Raw genomic sequence first — 23,262 nt, forward strand, 5'->3', positions numbered from 1 at the left:
CTGCCACGGAGCTGAGAGATGTTACAACGCTAAATTGCGGCAAGATGCGCTGGTATTGTCAGACCAAGACGTTCATACATACTGAGTATTATTTCGTATGCCGTATTACCGAGTAAGTAGTATCTAGAAGCTTATCCTAATGGTCACTGAGAACAGGATAATGACACACAGCATTATCTACCTACCTACCTGATTAGGAGATTGGCTCTTAAGGGAGGTTGTATTACTAGGCCATAATCGATGAGCTGATTTCCTATTGTAGTTATCGTCCGTTGGAGAAACAACCCCTGCCATAGATAATTGCTTTACATACCTAGGTTAGTGGATAGTAGGCGATCTCCTATTATAAACCTCCTTCGTTTGCACATTTCTTGTCCCTTTCCTCGTAGTGCCTTTGCTTCGCGATAATCCGAGCACGCCTCTCCCCTACGCCATGTTTTCTTTTACGCGACCATTGCTGCTCGTGACCGCGGCTTGTCACGGGTTAGGTCAGTTCGTTGCGCCGCCAACCACGCTTAAAGAAGTCGTCGGCCATGCTGGGATTCCCGTTCGGTACAAGGAAGTTCCTGTCGGCACTTGCGAGCTGGATCCTAATGTGAAGAGTTATTCGGGTTATGCCGACGTCGGAGAGAACGAGCACATTTTCTGGTGGTTCTTCGAGGCCCGTAACCAAGACCCAACAGAGGCGCCGCTGACGGTTTGGATTAATGGCGGGCCCGGCTCAAGTTCCATGATTGGCTTGTTTGAGGAGCTCGGCCCGTGTGGTGTTGATTACTACGGCAACGTGTACAACAACCCGTACTCCTGGTCGAATGTGAGCAACATGCTCTTCATTGACCAACCGACTCAAGTTGGCTTTTCCTACTCCAAGCCGGTAAATGCATGGCAGTCCCAGGGCAACATCGTAACGCTGCCGGATGACACATGCCCGGACTATGCAGCTGGCTCGTGCGCCACCTATTCTTATCCTAACATCACCTTGACTGCCAATTCGACTACTAATGCTGCGCCCAACTTTTGGAAAACCCTGCAAGGGTTTATGGGAGCTTTCCCGGACTACTCACGCAGCGGGTTTCATTTCGCGACGGAGAGTTACGGCGGGCATTACGGACCCGTATTCAACGCGTATATCGAGAAGCAAAATGAAAAGAATATCCCGGGCGCAAAAAAAATCCTGTTGGAGACGGTGTTGATAGGGAATGGATGGTTTGACCCTGTTCTGCAGTACCAGGCTTACTACAACTTCACCGTCTATCCTGGCAACACATACGACTACGCCCCCTTCAATGCGTCCTCGGAAGCCATGTTCTACAACAATTTGTATGGGCCCGGGAATTGTCTTGATCGGTTGAACGACTGCAAGGCTACGGGGAGGAATGAGATATGCAAGAACGCCGATAACTTCTGTGCATACATGGTCGAGTCCGTGTATGACGATGTGCTTGGCCGAGACGAGTACGATATGCGGGAGCTCGTACCTGACCCGTTTCCCTACGGATTCTATACCGACTACCTTAACACGCCAGAATTTCAAGCCGCGATCGGTGCATTCACCAATTTCTCGAGCAATGGAGCTGTAGGTGAGGCATTCGACAACACCGGCGACGACAGCCGGGAGATGGGCACCATCGAAGATATCCGCTACCTGCTCTCCAAGGGCATCACAGTGGCGATCTATGCCGGCGATGCGGACTACAACTGCAACTGGCTCGGCGGCCAGGCCGTGGCAGAAGAAATCAACGCGCCGGGCTTCTCGCAAGCCGGCTTCGTGGACCTCGTGACAAGCGACAACATCACCCACGGCCAGGTGAAGCAAGCGGGCAAGTTTTCTTTCCTGAGGGTCTACGAGAGCGGGCACGAAGTGCCTTTCTACCAGCCTCTGGCGTCTCTGGAGTACTTTGAGAGAGCCATCAAGGGCTTCGATATTCAGACTGGCACAAAGCCCGTGGAGAAGGGGTATATCACCAGTGGCCCGAAGCAGAGCACATACCGCCAAGGCAACTCGACAATGGTCTGGGAGGTGCTTCCGGCTAACACTACGTACGATGTCGAGACGAATATGCCGGGTGGCCCGTGGCAGCAGCAGTCGGTCTTGATGAAGAGGAGCTTCAAGTCACGTCCCGCGCGCCGGGGGAGATAGATTACCGAGTTAGGGCTGTAGAAAGGTTGATAAAAGCTACTATGCACGTTGTGTCAAAAATCCTGGCTACTCAGGTATTTTAATTAATCTGAGAACAAACATTTAAGTCACGATTTCCAATTGCACGCGCCCAATTACGAGATGTGAAGTTGCCAGGAGTAGTATTATGTAGGTGCTACCTAACGATTGCATTCTAATCATTCTAATCCAATGTAAGAGGGTATGAACTAACTATAACTCGGGTATGTCTTTAGGTATCTAAGTGATGAATTGGGTGATCTAGCGGGGTGCATGGATGGTGATACCCCTATATGTTTATATAGCGTATTCCGTATCCCCCCCCTCCTTTTCCACTCTTCTCCCCATCTTCCCCCAACCTACGTACCCATCTAACCAATCCCAATCTACTTCTTCGCCGACCTCGTCCGCTCCCTCACAGCCTTCCACACGCCCCTAAACCCTATAGCAATCTCCTTGCGCCCATCGTACAATGGGTACACAGAGACCGCCGCGAAGGAGAAGAACTGCCACGCGATCGCGACAGACGTCCACCCGCTGAAAAACGCCTTCGTGAATATGTAGTCGCGGTACAGCGGCATCGGCCACGCGACGAACGTTATCAGCACGACGAAGACGAAGAACCACCACGCGATCTTGTACCACCGCCGCAGCTCCTGCAGCGTCGCTTCGCTGAAGGGGTGCTGGATGTCGTCGATGGAGATGGCTGTGGGCTTGGGCTTGGAAGCCTTGGGCGCGGCGTTCTTTTCGTCGGCGGAGACGGAAATGGAGGTGTTGGGATCTGAAGCGGGCGAGGATGGCTGTTCGTCGATGGAGAGGTGAACGTCGTCAGGGGGAGCGGGGGCATTGTTAACGTGGCTGGGATCCCGCTTCTCGTCTCTGAGCGACGACTCCTCCGAAGACGAGGCCGCGGGATTTATCTGGTACTCGTCCGCGAGCTCGATGCGCAGGAACTCGCGCCAGTCGAACTTGTAAGGCTTGTACAGCGAAATCAGCACCGAATAGATAGCTGGCGAGAAGAAGGATCCGCAGGCGCCGTATAGCGCCGGCAGCCCTTCCCCGGTTGTCGCTAGAGTGATGGTGCCGTATAGCGCCTTCGCCGTGCCAAGCCATATGGCGAGACCCGTGAGAAAACCCAGGATTGGCGACAGGATGGCGGCGAGCCGTGTCTGCCCGGACCAGGTGAGCGTCAGCGCCAGCGGTATGATGCCCGGACAGCTGAGGACGGGGCGGAAGTACCCTATCCACGTCATGTCCGCGCCGCCGTAGTTGAGCGCGATGGAAACGCCCGTGATGAAGACGGCGTGGGCTACCACCGCGATGTGGCTGGCCTTCAGGAGCAGCTTATCGTTCGCTTTGGTGTTGATGTAGGTCTTGTACACGTCGAACGACAGGATGGAGCTCACGGCGATCATGCTCGAGCTGATGGTGCTGGTCAGCGCCATGAACAGCAGCACGAAGAACGCCACGATTCCGTGGTCGCCGATCAGCGCTTTCACCGTATACGGCATCACGAGACCGGCGTTGACCTCGGCGGACGAAAAGGGGCCCGGGTACGTCGGGAAGATGGGCGTGTTGTGGATGGCCCGCGCCACCAGCCCGATGACGGTGCCCAGCCCCCACGGGATGCCGAAGATGGCGACCGCCGCGAGGTTGTAGCCCGGCACGGTGGCGGACACCTCGCTGGCGAACGACTTCTGCCAGAAGGCCGTGTCCATGACGACGAGCGCCAGGTTGCCGAATTTCAGGATCAGCCCCCAGATGATGGCCTCTTTCGACTTCATGGTGAGCAGGGACCCTTCGAAGTTGCCCTCGATGTAGTTCTCGCTCGCCGTCGCCACGACCTTGTCGTAGAGGCCCCCGAGCCCGCCGACGGCCTCGTGCGTGAGGATGCTCAGGGTGAAGTACATGATCAGCACGAGGGCGATCGTCGTGTGGAGGTAGTCTGTGAGGAAGGTCGCCTTCAAGCCTCCCACCGCCGTGTACAGCACCACTGCCCAGTTGCTAGTCAGCTTCTTCCATCTTCAAAAAAAACCAAAAAACCAAAACAAGCGGTCAGGTTTCTCGATGTCAGAGATAGCTTACCGCCAATGGGAATCAGAACCGTGGCAGCTACGAAATGCATGCCAGAAATGCCGTAGATGAGCTGCGAGCCGGTGAGGATCATAGACGCGCACCCGAATACGTTGTTAGAGAGGTTTAGCACGATGAAGACCACGTGGCCGATCTTGCCGTACCGCATCTTGATGATTTCAAGAGACGTGTGCGCGTACGGGACGCGGATCTTCGCTAGCACGCCGAGAGCTGCCATCAGGGCAATCTGGAAGCAGAGGCCGGATCCCCACCACTGAATCGTGTTGCACTTGTCAGCCACCATCACCTTCCTCTGTCCCCTATCCGATGCGTTGGGATCTTTTTTTTTTTTTTTTTTTTTTTTTTTTTTTTTTTTGGAGGGGGTGAGGGTTCTTTGTGGGCAAAACTCACCAAAGGCACCGCCAGCCCGAAGCGGTAACACATAGCCGCCGAAAAGACCGTCTCGTTGATCCACATCCAACTAGAGAAGACCGCGGACGCCGTGAGTCCGATGCCGACGGAACGGTTGGCCACCATGAACATCTCGGAGGTCCCCGAGTCCTCGGAGAGGTACGCCTTCTGGATCTTGACGGCGGCCAGGATCACGGCGCAGAAGGCGACGCCTAGCCCAATCAGCAGGCCGTAGCCCGTCGATTGTGGGACTAGGGTTAGCCCGTGGACGCCCATCTCGAGTTGCGACATGGTGAGGGCGTGTCGGTTGGACGCTGAGTCCCCGTGATTGGGTTTAAGGTGTGTATTATGACTGCTACCTAGGATTTACGATATATAGGGGGGGGAGGGGTAAAGAAAGGTAGGATGCGGTAGCTGAGAAAGGAAGGAAATTTTCCTCGAATCCTCGAGTGCAATATTGCGAACAGGCCTGTCATTTTATCAACCCATTTTCTTCGTCTTCTTCTTCCAATACTATGCATGCCACTATCCATGCCCCCGGTTCGTTTATCGTCCCCGGGACACCCCCGACAAATTCAAACTGCTCCGATGGAAGAATATCGCTGCAGTAATGGCCCATGTCGCGTGTCACGCCGTAGATGTGGAGAATTGCGTTATAGATAAACACATGTAGCCCTACGGGTCGCACTACGGGAGATAGAAAATTGAAACATTGAAAAGCGGTAGTGCGCAACGTATGGTTCGTTCCGAACTATTGGGTAACCGTTCCCCCCCCCCTCTCTTTTCCCCTTTTCGATCGGAGGGATTGCGTGCGAGCGGTCCTGCATGACGGAACACCCGCTTGCATCCAGCCACGTTCGAGATTGATAGGCACGACTGAATCTGCGAATGGATATGCCGTGCTAGGTGTATTCTCCTATAGGGCAATTGGAAATATACCAGGTTGGATCCATGATCGAATTTTGGGTTTTCTACGATAGTATGAAGATCAGGTCGTTGTAGTAGTTAGATGTGCAGCCTAGTGGATGAGACGATACGACATCGCCTCTCATATCATGGAGGCCTTTTGAGAATAAATTCCAATATGATCCGATGGAGTTATGTCTTCTTGGTCGTGCTCATATAATGTAGCTAGCCTAGGAGGTAGGTAATGAAGGCATTGATGGCTCGGATGGCGTTTGTGTTGTGGCACTTGTGCAATCAGTAAAGTACCTAACTTAGGTACCTAGGTGTAGATCCGCCAACACGCCAAGCTATTGACAGTATGATAATGTACAGTTTACCGAAAAGAGTATACTGTACCTATCTATCATAGATCATAATCTAGGTGTGGTTGTTCACGTGATCTACGAATAAGATCTTGATATTGCATCGATCGCTAGGTCTCTCATGGATACAAGGAGCATTATCTCAAGGAGGCTGCTTGTTGAGTCAAATAGCTACACCCTCTTGCAATTGAACTGAATTTCCGCTAAGCTGTTGCTACCGCAACGCTGTTAGTTATTGTTATCGCGAGATACTCCTAGCTAGAGAGTCGTGCTGCTGACTCATTGCACTTTGCCGTTGTTAGGTTTTGCCAGAATTATCTCGGGTTAGCCTCACTTACAGCAACTATAGTTAGTGGTATGGGTGCTGGGCTATCACGTGAGCAGGCTGACACTTCCGCCACTTCGTCATAAAATGCACGACTGTACAAGTATTGGTCTATGTAGATAGCTAATGAAAACTGCTTACATATAAGTATGTAGGCTTAACGGTGCGGGGATGGTATTTGAACCCTATCCGTACATGTGAGAGTCACAGTGAGACCTTTCATCGGATAGGAGACTGCTACACTGCCACATATCAATAGCTTTTGGAGGTGGCTTCAAAATGTGAGCCAAATCAACCAAACCACCATATGTACCACTATTAGAGATACATATCAATGTGTTTGATGAAACTTATTCTACGAAGTAAATGGCTAATATATACCCACAATTAGTGAAATAAGTAAACAACAGCTCAACGGTAGCTCAACAACGGCTGCACAACAGGTAGTAACTTGAAGCAGACAGGTCCGCCAGCGGCTGCTATTATTGTAATCTACAGCTAGCATTCTCGTCTATAAATACTCCTATTTTAACCTTTAGGGGGCATCTTAGAGGCTCATAGCATAGGTACGTAGGTACCTAAGTCCCTAGCCACCCAATTAGGTACATATGTAAGCTATCAGTTATTCAGCCGTTGTCGAGCCGTTGTTGAACTCTTTCCGTATATGTAGGCAAACTTAGCTGGCAGCTAAGTTTGCCTATGGAAAGAACTTCTGATAGCGTCCTCCGTATATATTACCTATGGATCTGTAATGGCGGTTTATATGGCGGTTTACGTCGCGGTTATGGTGTTAATCCCTTGTAAAGGTATATATGTTACTGTGTAAATTTATATGGCAACCTTAGCCTTGTACATACCATATGCTTACCTAGGTAGGTATGCTGCCGTATGCAATCGTTTCTTTTTGATGTTTTAGTGGGATGGTGGTTTCAATACCTTAGGCACGCCCTCCTTTACTTTACGCTTGGCACGGCTTCGTATCAATCTTTTTTTCAGTGGCATAAACGAATGAATATTGCTACCATAGCTGCTCCAGTTCCTCCTAGGTGCTTAATGAGTTGCTAGACAAACATTTCAAAGTAGTATACCCTATCACGTCATCTGGAAGAAACATAAGTATTGTCCCAGAAACACTCAAGATTTCAGAAATCTTTCGGAACGGCGCCGATAACACTTCTCTGCTCAGCTTGCTCGGTAGCTTCATTCTCCTCAATGGTGGCTTTTGAGTCTTTCTCTGAAGAAAGTCCCTCTGTAACAATGAAATTGTTCTGCTTGGCACCCGATGCGGCTTTGTTTTTACCTGTGTAGGGCGTCCTCGTGTTAGTAATACCGCACTGAATCGTTCGGTACTTGTTTAGATCCGCAGCAACTTACCGATTCTCAGGTCATCCGTCAATGGGCGTCCATCCCGTCCGTTCGTGCTCGCTTGTTGGCTTCTTTTCGCTCCATGGACTTCCTTATCCATGGTGGAGCGATGAGTTGAAATATAAGAACGTAGGTTTGATGTAAACCTTTTTTTCCGAGTGCCAGTGATTACACCTCGCTCGGCAGCGGGGATTACTTCGAGAGTATTATTGGTGTTTTGCTTTCGTAAATCAAGGATGTCACGACGGTGAGTAATAAATGCTATCAAGTACTCGACGGTCAGAGGAGGAGGCATGGTTATCTCTACCTAGGTAGGTATGGTGTTATATTAGAGAATGCGAGAGAAAAGCAGAGGAGGGCGTTGAATTACAAAAACCTTGGAAGGAGAACACAGCCTCGAATTTAATGCTCTGGAGTTAGTTCGCGGCCTACCTACGACAGAGCCTCACCTGCAGGCAGATAACGTGTAAGGAAACCGGTCGCCTTTGTCCGGGCAACCTTCAAATATTGCCTGCATGCAAGTATTACTGTCCAGTATCCATGATATAGTCTAGTATCTCTCCATTATATCCTATTGCTACGCTACTTGCTAGATGCGTGTGATATGGCTTTGCAGAAATAAGCCGGTCCATTGATACATATGCACGCACACTTCAGCAACTGGAAAAGCCTTGCGAGAAGGAAAATGCACCTTTAATATTGTGACGGGTGAGGGGTGAATGCCAAAACTCACAACTACCGTATGATGTCGTCGGCATATGGTCTACCTACATGCCTAGGTACCTACCTAGGTAGGTAGGTATGTAGATAGCCCTGGGGGTATGCAAGGTGAAATTGCACTGCCTCTAAGTCGGCAGACAATTTGCTATGTCCTAATGGAAGGCTGAATATGTAGGCATTGGTTGAGACTTAGGACAATAGAAACATTCTACCATCCACATAAGGACTCACGTAGTACTGCAGTCTTAGGGGAGGTGTGTATCTATAGGTACCCAGGTATGCATACCTAGTAAAGATAGGACATGTTAAACCCCGAAGCGGCCCCCACCCCCCTTTACAAACGCCGAGCATTGCCACGATATGTATGTATGTATGTACCTAACCAGAGTAGATACATGAGAATCAAGACTCTACAGTATCTATACAGTCTAGACTTCGAGTAGAGACGCGAAGCATTGTCCCCCTATAATGATATTTTTCTGTTGACTGCATCCATGAGCTCTGTTATCAATCACTCTAGCTGTGATCGGTGCCTTCGAAGATTCCAACCCAATGGCTCCATTGATCTGTTTTGCATTATCCAAGGATTCATTTCTCCGTAAAAATAAATAAATAGTGTTCATTCCTGGTTCGTGGTTCATCTTGCTGTCCCTCAGTTCGCCTAGTATGTCATTGTTAATGATGCCAATTTGTAATGTTAGGTGGCCCTTTGCCAAAGCTAGTCGTTCTAACACATCTCTCAGCTTAGCATCATCCCGGTCTGCTCTAATCAAGGCGTATAGGCCTTGTCGTAGCATGCTCTTGTGTTGTCGCATAGTCATGACTTGTAGGATATCACGAAGCTCGACCGCGATCGCATTGATTCGTCCAACTTGACTGTTGATATCTGATACGTGCAGTTCGGGCCTGCTTTTGACTGTTTCGATGATTTCGGATAGGCTGTCTGCTTGTGCTTTGATATCTTGAAAAACTTTGGTGGTCGACTTCATGTTCTCAAGAGCCTTATCAACCTGCTGCGACAGGGAAATAGCTTGTGACATTAACTGTAATACAGCAGCAATTGAACCGATCGCTTCCTAATGTTGGGTAAGCATCTCATCTATTACTCGAAGGACGCACACTCGAAGAGTAGAGAAAGGCACGACACTACTTACCATAGTGGATAAAATTAATCGAACACCTCGAGTGCGTCTTTCCGTCAAGCGATGTACTATGTACTAGGTAAGAATACCGTAAGCTGACCCTTAATGTTGCAGTACATCTGCAACCAAGAAGAAGAAAGAGGAAAGGAAGAAAGCTTGCTTTATTCCCAAACTACGGATGGCGGAGTGCCAATATATGGCCATAAGGGCCATATGGCTAAGGGTGCCTAAGGCACCTGCAACACTTAATATGGTATTATGTATGGGAGAAGTGAGACACGTGACGAAGTTGAGCCTTGAGGCACAGCCACCAGAGCAGTTTATATCAGATTCAAGGCAGTCTGCAAGGTTTAATGTGTCCTTTTACACATGCTGAGGTGACCATGAGTTAAATTTACTTTTTAATTACATGTATGAGGTAGAACTACTATGACCTTCAGGCTTCATAAAATATTAGCTAACCTAGGTACATATTCATTAAAACCTATTCCCTCCACACATCCTTCCCCCAGGCTAACCAGAACATTGCACAACTCAATGACCCGGAACCACATGGTTATACTTGACTGGTGATTTACTTTTAATTTCTGTAAATGATCTAAGAGATGTTTATTGTTGCGGGTAGGTAATTGATACTAGGTACGTAGCATCTCACCCGAATATTATAACCCCTTTTTATAACCCCTTTTTAAGTACTGGGTACCTAGGTAATGATAGAGACGTGTATAGACATATATCATGTGAAGAAAATTTAGTATTAGCACCCAGTAGAGCTTAGAAGACGTAGATAAGCATCGCTGTAGTACGGGGATCTCTAGCATCTCCCCGGAGTCTGTACTAGGTATACATGTGGCCTCCTTATTCTAGTCAGCCCCCCATATAGCCTTCTCTACCTTAGCTAGCCCCCGAGTAGACAATTCACAACTACTTCCTGTTCTCCGTGTGTACCTCCCTTTTCAGCTTATGGCTTTTGTCTCCGTTATCACTGTACCAATAGAACGAGCCGTAAAGCCTCCTTGAGTGAAATATTCTTGATGGCATGGTAAGAGAGTGGCCGACAGAATGGACTCAGTTACCGGTAGCGATAACAAGTAGCTTCAGAATCCAAGCATCCATGAGTTGTACATGTTCATGGTGCCACCCAAGCTGTACATTGCTTCTTAGAGTAAAGATCATGTACGCGTCAAAGATAAGGGATTGTCCACGGATGGGCGGTCAGGGACTTCCACATCAGCGATGGATAGGTGAAAGAAGCATCTCCGTGAGGTGTGCCATCCGGAAAAGCATGAGAATCCTACTCTCTACAAGTATCAAGCTGCATATGTAGAGTTGGCTGTCCTTTCTCATATAGCATACTGCACACGCACGGAGAAACTACTGAAAGCGGCGATGCTGGGTATGAATTCCTCATCGATACTTCCTCGTGATAGTGTATTAGCTGCATATATGTATATCACGTTGCATACATACCGGCCCAACATTCCTTTTCTTTCTACAATGACAACTCATCTTGCAGAAATTCAGGCAGAGACCGGGATAGGGATGTAGGAAAACGGAAGCCACAATATTACTACTTACATCTAATTGAACGCGTACGTCCTTTGATGCGTCAATATATGCTGGTATTGGAGAATATATTCGTATCATGGTGGTACTGATTCTGTAGGTGTGAGAAAAGGATGTTCTAGACACTGATGGCGTCCAATGTGACCATGCTGGTGATCCATTGTGGAATGATTAGATGAGGCAATGCTTAGACATGACCATGTATGCAGTCAGTAAATTGCAAACATCTTGAGTAATTATTATTAGTGGCTGATGTTGACGAAGCGGTGATAGGAACAAAAGGAGGGTGGGGCGAAAAGGGGTGAAAGGGGAAGATGGAAGGAAGAGGAGAAAAAGGACTGAAGAAGAGGGTGATAACTACCTATCTACCAGTGACTGCATGGCTAACAAACGTTCTTAGTACATGAGATGACAGTACCGAGAAAAAGTTCACCGTTAGGTATAAGCTTTGGAGAACCCAGATCTATCATGGCTATTCTGCCTCCCTTAAACCCCTTTTCCCATATTTTGAAGAAAGCCTTCCGACCATCTCATACAATTGCTATCAAGTATGGGGCATCTTTTATCAAAGCAAAGAGAAAGGTTAGGAGCGTCCAATATGGTACACAATCTAACGAATCCAAAAGTCACTTGTAATCCTCAACTTCAAGTTGTCACTGAAAGGAACAATCCTCAACAGAGTCAAAATGAGTTTTGCTGCGATCAGCAACCCCGTCTATCACTAGCGCCAGTGTCAACATCAAACAGAGTTCCTCCAAACGCCGACTCTGATATATGTACTGCAGTTAGTACTGCAGTGGAAACAAGTGGCTCGACCTCTAGTGTCAGAGACATTTGCAGTAGATATCCTGTTAGTTTCAAGTCAACAAGATATGTCCTCTCTCATTGACTTAAAGAAAACGATATATAGGATAATGACTCTCGCAATGATCCATACTCTCCTCTTGGGGGTAGTATTACTGAAGGCTCATGTAACGACAGCCAGCTAGCATTCCACAGGCATACAAAGAAACCTAGCTATAAGATTATCTGCCCTGACTTTAACAATTTCCTTGGGAGACACGTCCCTCTTTCAGTCATAGTTCAGGAGAAGAGTCAACTTCCGAAGCTCAGTATTCATGAACCATATCAACTGATCTTCTACAACAGGTCAAAGATCTTGAAACTAGAGGCTGGACATGCTGACAATCACATCAAAGAACACCTACAAGCCCTAACCAAGTTCGCGAAGGAAACGAGCCCCCTTACCTGGGAAAAACAAGATGAGATAGATCAGAGACGGTGCTACAAGATAACCTTCAGCGACCTTTGGCTCCTCTACCCACCAGGGGCGACAGTGTTTGACAGGGGCGACGGAGCTTGGAGGGCTTATAAGGTCGACAGAGTGGAGACCTACACCGAATCTCACCCGGGAAAGATGCTAATCTACTGCTGGTTCCTTGATTTTGACAAGACTGGACAGTGGCTAGTGCCGCATGTCAAGGTGTTCCACGTCAATTCGTATTCTTCAGAGCGTCTGATCGAAAACCTTGAAGTCCTGCCCAGCTGGTATTGCCCCAGCATCGAAAATAAGCTCATTGAGCGGGGACAGTCATATTGGAGCTATGGTCGGAAAGTGTCCTACAAACAGTACGATGGCTATGCCTGGCCAAGGACGTCTCAAGAGGTGATTATGGTATCTAACAGACGTTACGTATTCTACACTTTATGCTAACCACCCTCCCAGAGCCCAATCAATGTCATCGTAGACTACGTCACATCCAGCAAACATGAGCAAGCCAGCCACCTAGACGAGCCACATTATACTGGGATTGCATGTTCTATCTGTAAGGGGAACTATGTCTCTCTCAAATCATATCCCATTGATGTTCCTCACGACAGCGACATATGTGGGACTGAACGACCAGTGAGCCTTACCAGTGATGATAAAGAGGTGCTGATGTTTTGCCCGGCCCAGTTATGGGCCTTCTCTCTCACACACAAGTCCTGGAACCTGGTTTCACTGTCGGAGTTACAGGACGTTGGGACTCGGGATGAGCCATTGACAAAGTTACAGATGGATGGAGATAAGAAGAAAGTTCTTGAAGACTTAGTATCTACCTACCTTCAGAATGGGTCAGGAAATGCCAGTCCCGGCCGCATTCAAGGGCCTAGTCAAGGATTCAACATCCTTCTGTCTGGAAACACTGGAACTGGGAAGACACTAGCTGTTGGTGAGTTTTATTCCCCCATTCCTGCCTAATCATCATACAAAGTCAACTAATCAACCCCCTACAATATAATAGAGTCCCTTTGTGAAAAGAAGAAGGTCCCACTTTACACGTTGACATGCAAAGAGCTGGGATATGATACTGATGACTTCGAGGACCGCCTCCAACAGGCCTTTATCCGTGCTACAAATTGGCGCGCCATCTTGTTACTAGAAGAGGCTGATACCCTGGTTAGACACCGCGAAAATTCTAGTCAGCACTGCGCGATTGTGTCCAGCTTTCTTCGGAGGCTGGACTGTTCGCACGCCATGGTCTTCATGGCCACTAACAGGGTGAAAGGATTCGACTCAGCGCTGCTATCCAGGATTGACACGGGGTTGGAATTTCCTGATCTGGACTTCTCGGCCCAGAAGGCGATCTGGATAGACATCATCAATCGTCTCCCTAATGCCACTCACATCGACAAAGCAGAACTCGCGTCGTGGGTGAAGACCAGCCTAGAGAAGCTGGACGGAGGCGTGTACACCGAAATGAATGGCAGGGAGATTAGAAACTGCATACATGCTGCTACTGCGGTAGCGCATAATAATAAGAGTAAGTAAATTTCCAGCTCATTTCATGGCCTTATCATGTATCCAGACTATTAATGAACATAATTCCTCAAGGAACTCTCAAGTCCTTTGATATTCAAAACATGCTGAATCTGGGAGAAAGCTTCAAGGGTTATTTGAGTCGATTACCGAAGGGTAGAGCATTGCGGAATAGGCAAGGGGATTTGGCGCAGAGATTGTTAGCGAACTGAAGGCGTAGGAGCAACATTTTTAGTTGCGCCTGCTGGTGGATGTTATGTTTCATGACCACGAAAGGAGTATTGCTGATTTCTTTCATATGGATATCTCCGATATTCCTAACTCTCTAGGTACACCTCTCTGGTTAAATATCTTCAGGGCTACATAGATACACATGGTGGTTAATGGAGTTTACTACTAGTGCGAACACAAGAATGTGAATGATCTTTGGAGTGAAATCAGTAGCTGATCCAACATAAGAAAAGAGTTCTAACATACACGAAGCATCTGCTCAAGTACCTAACTAGGTTTGGGTTGGGAAATTCGGAGAGCTCTGTTCTTTGGTGGATTCTAAGCCCCGTCACATTCATTTCCAGAGAAATAACAAGATGGTGCCTCCGCCAGCGTGATCACACGTAAATTCTTTATCGGCTCAAAGAAATCAGCTACATTATCTTCCAAACTAATGGCCAACACCTTCACGATAATTCCGACTTTCTTGAGGTCTTCGCAAAATGTCTCCAGCATTTTGATAAAAGGGTACTGGATCTCGTTGCAGCGTTTTGGAAACAAACAATGGATCTGATTGATGATGATTATGAGCTTTTTCGTTCCGGAGTCTTGAACGTATTTGGTAAGCAGGCCCCACAGCTGATTAACTTCGATGTCTGGCTCTTGTTTGGTAGTTATGCGTTGTTGGCATGTATGTATGTCATCGAATATTTCTGGGTAGGATTCGACGAGTAGGTCGAGTAGGGTTTCTACCAACAGTCTTACTTGTCGCTCCTTTGTTTCCGTGTGATACAGGTTACACATGTGAGCTGCAAAGGTGATAGTCGGGTTATATTTTGTTGCAAGTTGCAAATCTAGAATTTCTAGCAGGAGGGTGGTCGTCCAAGTAACGTTGCCTGGCTCGCTTACTACTAACAAGATCTGGTAGTCTTTCGACCCCATCCATTGCTTAACAGTAGAAAAGTCCTCGGGAATTAGTTGACCTAGAACTGACGGTCCACGTTCGTGTGTTTTGAGATTATCTATTTCATCCTTGACCCTATTAAGACCAAGCCAACATAGCCCATTGTGTTGACATGATGATGGTTTGCTGTCGATCACACGGGCCTGAAGCCTCTTCTTGCGCAAATATTCTGTTTCAAGTCAGCAAAAAGGAAATCGATAACAGCTACTGAACTAAATACACACGAACCGTGCGTCTCTGGAAGGTTGAATTTTTTATTCTCTTCCAGTTCTAGGAAGTCGGCAATTTCTGATTTGCCTAGTCCATCACTAAAAAGATTAATCGTACGGATCGTACCGACCTGCAGGAGCGAAAAGAGCTGGCGCGCATTGCATTGCGCCGTATTTCCAGAAATACTCAAGTTCGTGTTATGAGACATTATCTCTTAGGTAGGCATTAAATATAAGCATCAAATATAGGCATCGAATATATAGAAGTACTGAACTCGGCAATCATCCAGGGCTACCAAGTCGCCTGGGAGGACAAGCAAGCGTGAGGCTTAGGGATTATCAACTAATGAATTGATCTCCCCATTATGGCCGCAGAGGAAACTATTACTACAATGCAAGATGTAACATTGCCTTGCTCAAGCCTTCCAGTGATAAATGTCCTGGGGGTGTGATGCTCCCCGAACACCGATGCGGCTGAATTCCCTCCATAACTTATCAGCGAACATTGAAGGTCAAAGGTGGTGGCTGTAAGTAAGTGAAGGTGTGAAGAGTACTATGTACCTACTATACATGTACAGCTTACTATAGATATATATCTATGCACTACAAGATACTAAGTAGTGAGTACGCACATGTAGTTATGTAGATGTAGGTACCCCTAGGGTGTGCACTTAGATATCTAGGTACTTGTGGAGGGGCGCTCTACGAAGTTACGGCGTAATCTTTAAGCCGTAATCACAGTACCTAGTACTACATAGCTACGATAGGGCTGTTAGTACTAACTTAGTAGGGTTGGCAGTGCTGAAGAATAGGCCCCTATTTACTGGTTTTAGGTGGGGTGTCCGGGGTAAGATACTCGCGATTTGATTGATCTACGGATCATACTAGGCTGGATAGCTACCCAGTACCTAACCTAGACAGGTTAGCTGGTTAAGCACATCTGACGACGGTTGTTCTTCGCGTGATTGCTCCGAGCTTGCCCGAGTTACTCATACTTTTGGTGCTCTCAAAGACAGACTCGAGACTTCCTGAATCAAGTATGACTCGATCCAAACTTTGACTCTTATTTTATTTTATTTGCTGTAACTTATCTTCATTCTTCATCAAACGTTGGAAATTAAAACTTCGTACTCTTTACACACAAAACTACTACTTGCCTAACCTAGATATATGTCTATCTACACATTGGCATCAATTCCATCCTCCATATTAGTACCTTCGATGATCGTTCGAATATCTACCTCACAAACACAAACATTGATGCTCCAGCATCCAACATGACTACCAAAGGCGCAAAACAGATGCCGCATGAACGGCGGAAAGGTGAAGCTGTACGATAAAACTATCTGAAATTGTTGCCGTTGTCTTATCAATTAGCCTATTTGTTCTAATATACTTGACTTTACTTCTTAGGCACTGGGCGACTTTGCCGAGTATGTAGAGAAGCAACAGGCACTGCGCTATCCAAGTCTCAAACCAACCGCCGCGACAACGGGGACCGACCCAGTCCAACACCACGAAGAGCTTGATATTCTTGACTCACTCAACCTAGGCGACTCCGAGCCTACTATACCCCTACGCGCCCTTCTTTTGGCCCCGGCCGATGATGCGATTGCCCAGCAGAAGCTTACTGAGCATATTAACGAGCGACTTCTGGAGGGTCACGGCGAAGCTGTCTTTGACCTAGGATTTGAAAATAATGGCGAATCAATGTGTCTTACTCGTGACGAGTGGGATATTTCATTGAAGCGCTTGAAAGAGACGGTCAAAAGCGTCCGAGGCGATTGCGACATCCTGCTCACCAAAAATGTAGGCGGTGAGGTCGAGGCCGAGTCTACGGCAACGGCAACAACGACAACGTCAGGGAACCAAAAAAGGGATACCGATTGCACTGGCAAAATATTAATACGACAAGCCCCTTCTACAATCGAGGAGGTCATCGAGACTAGGATAGCTGTGGTTGGCAATGGTGAGTCAACTCCACGTCAATTTCGCAAGACCATCATACTGAACCTTGGATAAGTTGATGCTGGAAAAAGCTCCATGCTCGGGGTTTTGGTTAAGGGCGATCTCGATGATGGACGAGGGAAAGCCCGTGTGAATCTGTTTCGTCATAAGCACGAGATTGAAACTGGACGAACCAGCTCCGTCGGAATGGAAATCATGGGCTTCGATACAACAGGGCATGTCATCGCGTCTGATACCCCTGGAAGTAAGTAAATTCGATTCACCGTACCATACCCAGTCTCCTTACAATGTAACAGGGAAACTCTCGTGGGAAGAAATCGGGAAACGCAGCGCCAAAGTCATCACCTTCACTGATTTGGCCGGCCACGAACGCTACCTGCGTACTACCGTCTTCGGTCTGCTGTCTAGCAGTCCTAATTACTGTCTGCTTATGGTTGCAGCCAATAACGGACTGATCGGCATGAGCAAAGAACACCTTGGTATTGCCTTAGCTCTGAATGTTCCCATCATGGTGGTAGTGACCAAAATCGATATTTGCCCTCCAAATATCCTGGAGCAGACTATTCAACAAATCACCAAAATCCTGAAATCCCCGGCAGCACGAAAAATGCCCATATTTATCAACAACCGTGAAGAATGTGTTAACACCGCAACTCAGTTTGTGAGCCAGCGGTTGTGTCCCATTTTTCAAGTATCCAATGTCACTGGCCAAAACCTCGACCTCGTCCGGACATTTCTCAACATCCTTCCGCACCACGGTCGCTATGATAGCGACGCGCCGTTCGAGTTTCATGTTAATGATACCTTCTCCGTACCTTTCGTCGGTACTGTTGTGAGTGGCATTATTAAGTCGGGTGTGATACATGCTGGCGACAGTGTGCTCATCGGCCCCGATTCACTTGGCCAATTCACTCAAACGAGCATTCGATCGATTGAGCGAAAACGCATCGGCGTACCTGCCGCATCGGCTGGTCAATCTGCTAGTTTTGCGTTAAAGAAAATCCGGCGAAAAGATGTGAGGAAAGGTATGGTAGTCCTACCGAAAATTGAGGGGCAGCCACTGCCAAAGGTCTACCGCGAATTTGTCGCAGAGGTTCTCATTCTCTCTCACGCAACTACTATTAAGACGAAGTATCAGGCGATGCTTCACGTAGGGCCAGTCTCTCAAACGTGCTCTATCATCGACGTGGATCGCCCGTTTATACGAACGGGAGATCGCGCCATTGTAGCGTTCAGATTTGTGCAACGTCCAGAATACTTAGCACCCGGCGACCGACTATTATTTCGGGAAGGACGGACGAAAGGTCTAGGGATCGTGAAGTCTGTTGGCTATGATGCTGGGAAGCTCCTGATGCCTCTGCCAGACGGCGGAATTTCAGAAGCGTCCGAGGATACGAATAGCTCAGGTGACAAGGGCGTCATTTCTGCCACTGGGGTGAGGGTTAAGGCATAGCCTAGTCCATACCTACATAGTAGGCAGGTCTCAGGTCCTTGGCAGAGAAGTGTCTAGCGGACTTAACGGAGAAAAGTGACGACGATGCACAAAAGCTTAGCGTAGGGCAGGGCGGCTGCATAATCTTGCAGGGTGTAAAGTGATCGACACCTAGTCGTTATTGTCACATCAACTTTTGCCTCTAAAGCTCATGCACTGTTTGCGGATCGCACATCGGGTATTCTCGGAACATTTCCACGTGGAGTTGGGCGTTCATCCAAGGAGTTCTAGATTAATATAGCAATACCTCATGCTGTATACTCTACTGGGGAACCATTGTATACATGTCCTGACTAGCTACCACAAATTACGTATGTTTGATTACTCATTATTGATTACCTTTACATTGTCATATTCTTATACGATCGTATCTATGCTACCTTGTGATATGTTATACGATCGTAATAAGTTCTATGCATCTACGTAGGAATGTAACCCCTGATTCTACCCCGGGAAGTTCATTATCACGTGGTAGGAAGGCGGGATAATCTATCGTCAAAGCCCACGAGAGCGTCTTGATGCCCAGGCAGGTAGGCACTAGGTAGTATGTAGTGATAGAGCCATCTACCAGGGTTGCCGTTACATACCTAACCTAGGTAGTCACTCGGTAGGATTATAGATTGTGATTCCTGTTAGAGATATTATAGCCGGGCCTATGTATGTAGTATGTACGCCTAGTATGTACGCCCTATCTATCCAGTAGCAAGGGTATCACGTGAACTCGAGGTCTATGTACTCCATTTTCGATCATCTACCAAATCACATGATTTTAGGCTGAGACAAACTCAGGCTCAGGCTCTTGTAGGTAGACGGGTTACCGGGAACTAATTCGGGCCCTTCCAACTATCCGTCGAGGCGTTTGGGTAGCATCACTTACCTTGGAAACTTGGAAAGAAAAAGTGAGAGAAAGTGAGTCGAAAGAATGGTGGACTCGGCCGAATTGAATTACTTACGTAGGTATCTAGTAGGGATGTATAGGAATTCACTTGATATTGCCTCACATTTGCTGTAGTAAGGCGCTAATGTATCAACTGAAACCGGCCGCAACTAGGCATCTTGAGTATAAACCCCGGATATTATCCCGGCCGGCACGCTATGATAGTCGTGGAAGAACCTTGTACCCTATCATAAGACTGCGGGTGATCTACCGGCAGGGGCCTGGACCAGATTGTAGCCGGCATAGCCGCATGGCATTGGCAGAGTCCAGCCCACACGCATTGGTCAACAACTCCACACTCATCATTGGCTGCTTGACAGTTTCGACCGACACTTATTCAAGGCTCATGCCGAATACGACAGTTCCCACCCGGCGCTCTTCCGGGGACTCACTTTTTCTTAACGATATACCACGCATCCCCCGACTCCAGGACATCTTCAATTTTCACATGTTTTACAAATATATCCCCAGCAACACGCCCGAACACGCCTAGTATACCTAGTACTTGTCTACAGAGATCGATGACATAAGCAGTTTCAACGAGTAGGTACCTGCAGTAGCCAAGATATATGATAACCTTGGAATTTAAATCGTATAGGCACAAGACGAAAGCAAGCATCCAGTAAGCCCACACAAAGGAGGGGCAGTGTCGCCATTACTCACACGAAGAAGGGATCTGGAAACAACCCCATGCCAGGCCTCGATGTTTTCCAGGTTTTTCACGAGGGCAAACTAAGGCACGAGATGGCTGCATGAGGGGGGCTAGCTAGGACGAAGATGATGGCAAATTCGTATGTTCGTGTAGTCTCCGTAGTCTCCGAGAAGGTGTTAGATACGATGCCTGCGTAACAATGATGGTGTTGTGCATCGTCAAGGTTGCGCTGTGTTGTGATAGGAGCAGCAGCCCTATCTCGTGGAGATGCCATTGCGAAAGCCTGTTCTTGGCTGTATGAGAGATTATGAATCATGTATGCTTATCTATCTAATACGTACAGAGTCAGTATATAGATCTGTATATATTCCCCGACATGCAGAATATGATAGAGTATATAGTTCGGTACTGTGACACCTTCCACTCTGAGCAGAACAGAAAATCATCTCACGATAGACTTCTTCTTGCTTAGACAGCAATCATGGCCTTAACTATTCAACTAGCAGGCAATACATATGGCATCACATCGATAGCCTTTGCCGCTGTAAGTTGTCCTCCCTCTGTTCCAATATCTCTCGAGTTACCTTTAAGGATAGCCGCTTACCAAGTGCTGCCACCATCACCAGGTGTTTTTATATATCACCAGTGTAATCTTTTACAGACTTTACCTGCATCCATTACGTGCATTTCCCGGGCCCATCTTATGGCGTATCACTAGCCTTCCCCGCGCATATCATCTCGCCAGAGGCGATATACACTTCATAGTAGCTGATTTGCATGCCAAATATGGGCCCATTGTGCGCCTCTCGCCTGTGGAACTCGCATTCAATGATGTGGATGCGTGGAAAGAGATCTACGGCCACCGAACCGGCGGTCACCCGGAATTAGCTAAACACGAAGGTATGCCAGCCCCCTATATCCTACCGGTCGTTTCCATTTTCCCCTAAGCATAGGTACCTACCTAATATGCTATGTTTGATGGACTTCCTATAATGTGACCACACTACACAGTGAATTGCGTGCGTACCTACCTATCCCCTTAATTAACCGGTTAAATCTACAGGCTTCAACATCTCGGTCAATGACCGCCCCAGAACGGTGCTCACCGCGAACCGCGAGGAGCACGGCATCCTGCGGCGCCAGCTCTCGGCCGGCTTCTCGGAGAAGGCGATGCGCGCGCAGGCGCCCCTCATCGACGAGTACGCGAACCTGCTGATCCGGCAGCTGCACAAGTACTGCGAGAATGGCAAGGTGGCGCTGAACATGAAGAACTGGTACAACTGGACGACCTTCGACATCATCGGCGACCTCGGCTTCGGCTCCCCCTTCGGCTCCTTGCGCAACGCCTCCTACCACCCCTGGATCGAGATCATCACCGAGACCATCCGCGAGGGCGCCTTTGTCCGCGCCATGAACCACCTGGGCCTGCAGTCCGTCGTCTTGCAGCTGTACAGGTCCGGCCTGATGAAGGACCACGAGAACATGGAGCTCGTGCGCCACAAGCTCAACGACCGCGTCAACCTCGGCGTCGAGCGCGACGACCTCATCGAGGCCCTCATCAAGAAGAAGGACGAGAGCTATCTTGGTCCGGACCGGTTGGCCGAGAACGCGAACCTGCTCATCATCGCCGGGTCCGAGACCACGGCCACCGTCCTCTGCGGCGTCACCTGGCTGCTCACGACGCACCCCGATAAGCTGGCGAAGCTAGTCGCGGAGGTCAGGTCTACGTTCAAGAGCGACGAGGAGATTAACTTGATTTCGGTTGGGTCTTTGACTTAGTGAGTAACCACTGCCTTTCGAGGGCTTAGGATAAGTTGACTTTGGGAATTTGGCTTTGCTAATCTGACGATTTGCGTTAATAGTATGCTTGCGTGTCTGAACGAGTCGTTCAGGTGTTACCCTCCCGTGGCGGGTGATCTGCCGCGAGAGTCGCCCAAGGGCGGCGTGACTCTTCTTGGGAAATATGTGCCTGAGGGGGTAAGTCCATTCCACTCCATCATCCGTCCATGATCATCATCATCATCATCTCCATCTTCCGCGTTTCACTACTTGTCCTGTCCAATGAAAAAGAAGAAAGAAAAAAAGGCTAACGTGCAAAAACACTAGACTGCCGTCTCGATATTCCAATGGCCAATCAACAAGAACCCGCTTTACTGGAAAGACCCGGAGGAATATGTGCCTGAGCGCTGGACGGGCGACCCGAAGTACAAGGATGACAAGTTCGAGGCCATGCAGCCGTTCAGTTTCGGGCCGCGCAACTGTATTGGCAAGAAGTACGTCTATTCCTCCCTTACCTACAATAAGGAAAATTGAAGATGGGAACCTGTACTAACTAACTTTGTGCTGTAGTCTGGCCTACGCAGAGATGCGCCTCATCCTCGCCAAGGTCGTCTACAACTTCGACCTGAGGATCGCGGAGGACAGCCGCGACTGGCTCAAGGGGCAGAAGGCGTACATCGTGTGGGAAAAGCCGCCGCTAAACGTGTACCTGACGCCGGTTGTCCAGAAGTTCTAAGGGAAAAGGGAACATAAAAGAAACTCCGTTGGGAGCTTTTTTTTCTTTTCTTCTTTTTCTTCTTCTCCTTTTTTGGGGGGGGGTGCTCACCGTGTCATGCAAGTAAGATGGTTCGGTGAATTAGGTATTGAATCTGGTTTAGGTAGGAAGGTACCTAGGTTTGCTTTGTTTGAGTGGATGGATGGATGGTCGCCTCTCTCCCTCTCTCTCTCTTTCCGATTTCTTATTAGAGTAAAATGTTCAGGGTTTTCTAGGACTTGTGCCGTTTTAAAAAGACAACTTAGGTAGATAGAACTTTTTTATGAGAGATATATATTCTGTATTCCTGTACTCCTCCACACTGCCTACGTACTGAATTAGGATGACAGGGGGTTTTTTTTTTTCCCAAAGGAGGTAAGCAATGCGGTAATGATGCTGGTATATTTCCATGTTGTTGCTAGTCGCGTGCCGAGAACCGTTATTGCACTTTCCTTAAGGCTGAATATCA

General features: G+C 48.0%; 7 protein-coding genes across 7 annotated transcripts; 4 read left to right on the forward strand and 3 right to left on the reverse strand.

Annotated features, from left to right (window-relative positions):
* Positions 1-4: 4 nt before the first annotated feature.
* Positions 5-2,299, forward strand: GGS25DRAFT_115786 (carboxypeptidase S1). Its single transcript, XM_049256073.1, has one exon. It carries the CDS (start codon positions 434-436, stop codon positions 2,138-2,140), a length of 1,707 nt encoding a protein of 568 aa, XP_049119897.1. The 5' UTR covers positions 5-433; the 3' UTR covers positions 2,141-2,299.
* GGS25DRAFT_474901 (uncharacterized protein) lies at positions 2,271-4,597 on the reverse strand. The gene has a single exon (XM_049259668.1). The coding sequence runs from the start codon at positions 4,066-4,068 to the stop codon at positions 2,545-2,547; it is 1,524 nt and encodes a 507-aa protein (XP_049119898.1). The 5' UTR covers positions 4,069-4,597; the 3' UTR covers positions 2,271-2,544.
* Positions 4,598-8,569: 3,972 nt separating this feature from the next.
* Positions 8,570-9,826, reverse strand: GGS25DRAFT_115836 (uncharacterized protein). The gene is made up of 2 exons (XM_049256074.1): positions 9,475-9,826; positions 8,570-9,396 (listed from the first exon to the last, which is right to left on the reverse strand). Exons 1-2 carry the CDS (start codon positions 9,475-9,477, stop codon positions 8,749-8,751), a joined length of 651 nt encoding a protein of 216 aa, XP_049119899.1. The 5' UTR covers positions 9,478-9,826; the 3' UTR covers positions 8,570-8,748.
* Positions 9,827-11,626: 1,800 nt separating this feature from the next.
* On the forward strand, positions 11,627-14,040 carry GGS25DRAFT_518029 (P-loop containing nucleoside triphosphate hydrolase protein; the record flags this gene model as incomplete). The annotated part of the gene is made up of 5 exons (XM_049263471.1): positions 11,627-11,878; positions 11,939-12,694; positions 12,755-13,241; positions 13,314-13,832; positions 13,904-14,040. 5 exons carry the CDS (start codon positions 11,627-11,629, stop codon positions 14,038-14,040), a joined length of 2,151 nt encoding a protein of 716 aa, XP_049119900.1.
* Positions 14,041-14,251: 211 nt separating this feature from the next.
* On the reverse strand, positions 14,252-15,747 carry GGS25DRAFT_115852 (uncharacterized protein). Its single transcript, XM_049256075.1, has 2 exons — positions 15,231-15,747; positions 14,252-15,171 (listed from the first exon to the last, which is right to left on the reverse strand). The coding sequence occupies exons 1-2, from the start codon at positions 15,418-15,420 to the stop codon at positions 14,378-14,380; spliced, it is 984 nt and encodes a 327-aa protein (XP_049119901.1). The 5' UTR covers positions 15,421-15,747; the 3' UTR covers positions 14,252-14,377.
* A 397-nt stretch (positions 15,748-16,144) lies between these two features.
* On the forward strand, positions 16,145-19,018 carry GGS25DRAFT_474917 (P-loop containing nucleoside triphosphate hydrolase protein). The gene is made up of 4 exons (XM_049259669.1): positions 16,145-16,542; positions 16,625-17,180; positions 17,235-17,423; positions 17,476-19,018. Exons 1-4 carry the CDS (start codon positions 16,489-16,491, stop codon positions 18,630-18,632), a joined length of 1,956 nt encoding a protein of 651 aa, XP_049119902.1. The 5' UTR covers positions 16,145-16,488; the 3' UTR covers positions 18,633-19,018.
* Positions 19,019-20,741: 1,723 nt separating this feature from the next.
* On the forward strand, positions 20,742-22,775 carry GGS25DRAFT_512860 (cytochrome P450; the record flags this gene model as incomplete). Its single annotated transcript, XM_049262831.1, has 6 exons — positions 20,742-20,804; positions 20,887-21,160; positions 21,324-22,038; positions 22,123-22,237; positions 22,367-22,533; positions 22,610-22,775. 6 exons carry the CDS (start codon positions 20,742-20,744, stop codon positions 22,773-22,775), a joined length of 1,500 nt encoding a protein of 499 aa, XP_049119903.1.
* Between the last annotated feature and the right edge of the window lie 487 nt (positions 22,776-23,262).

Source organism: Hypoxylon fragiforme, assembly GCF_022984875.1.
Source record: "Hypoxylon fragiforme strain CBS 206.31 chromosome Unknown GGS25scaffold_2, whole genome shotgun sequence".
Lineage (NCBI taxonomy): Eukaryota > Fungi > Ascomycota > Sordariomycetes > Xylariales > Hypoxylaceae > Hypoxylon > Hypoxylon fragiforme.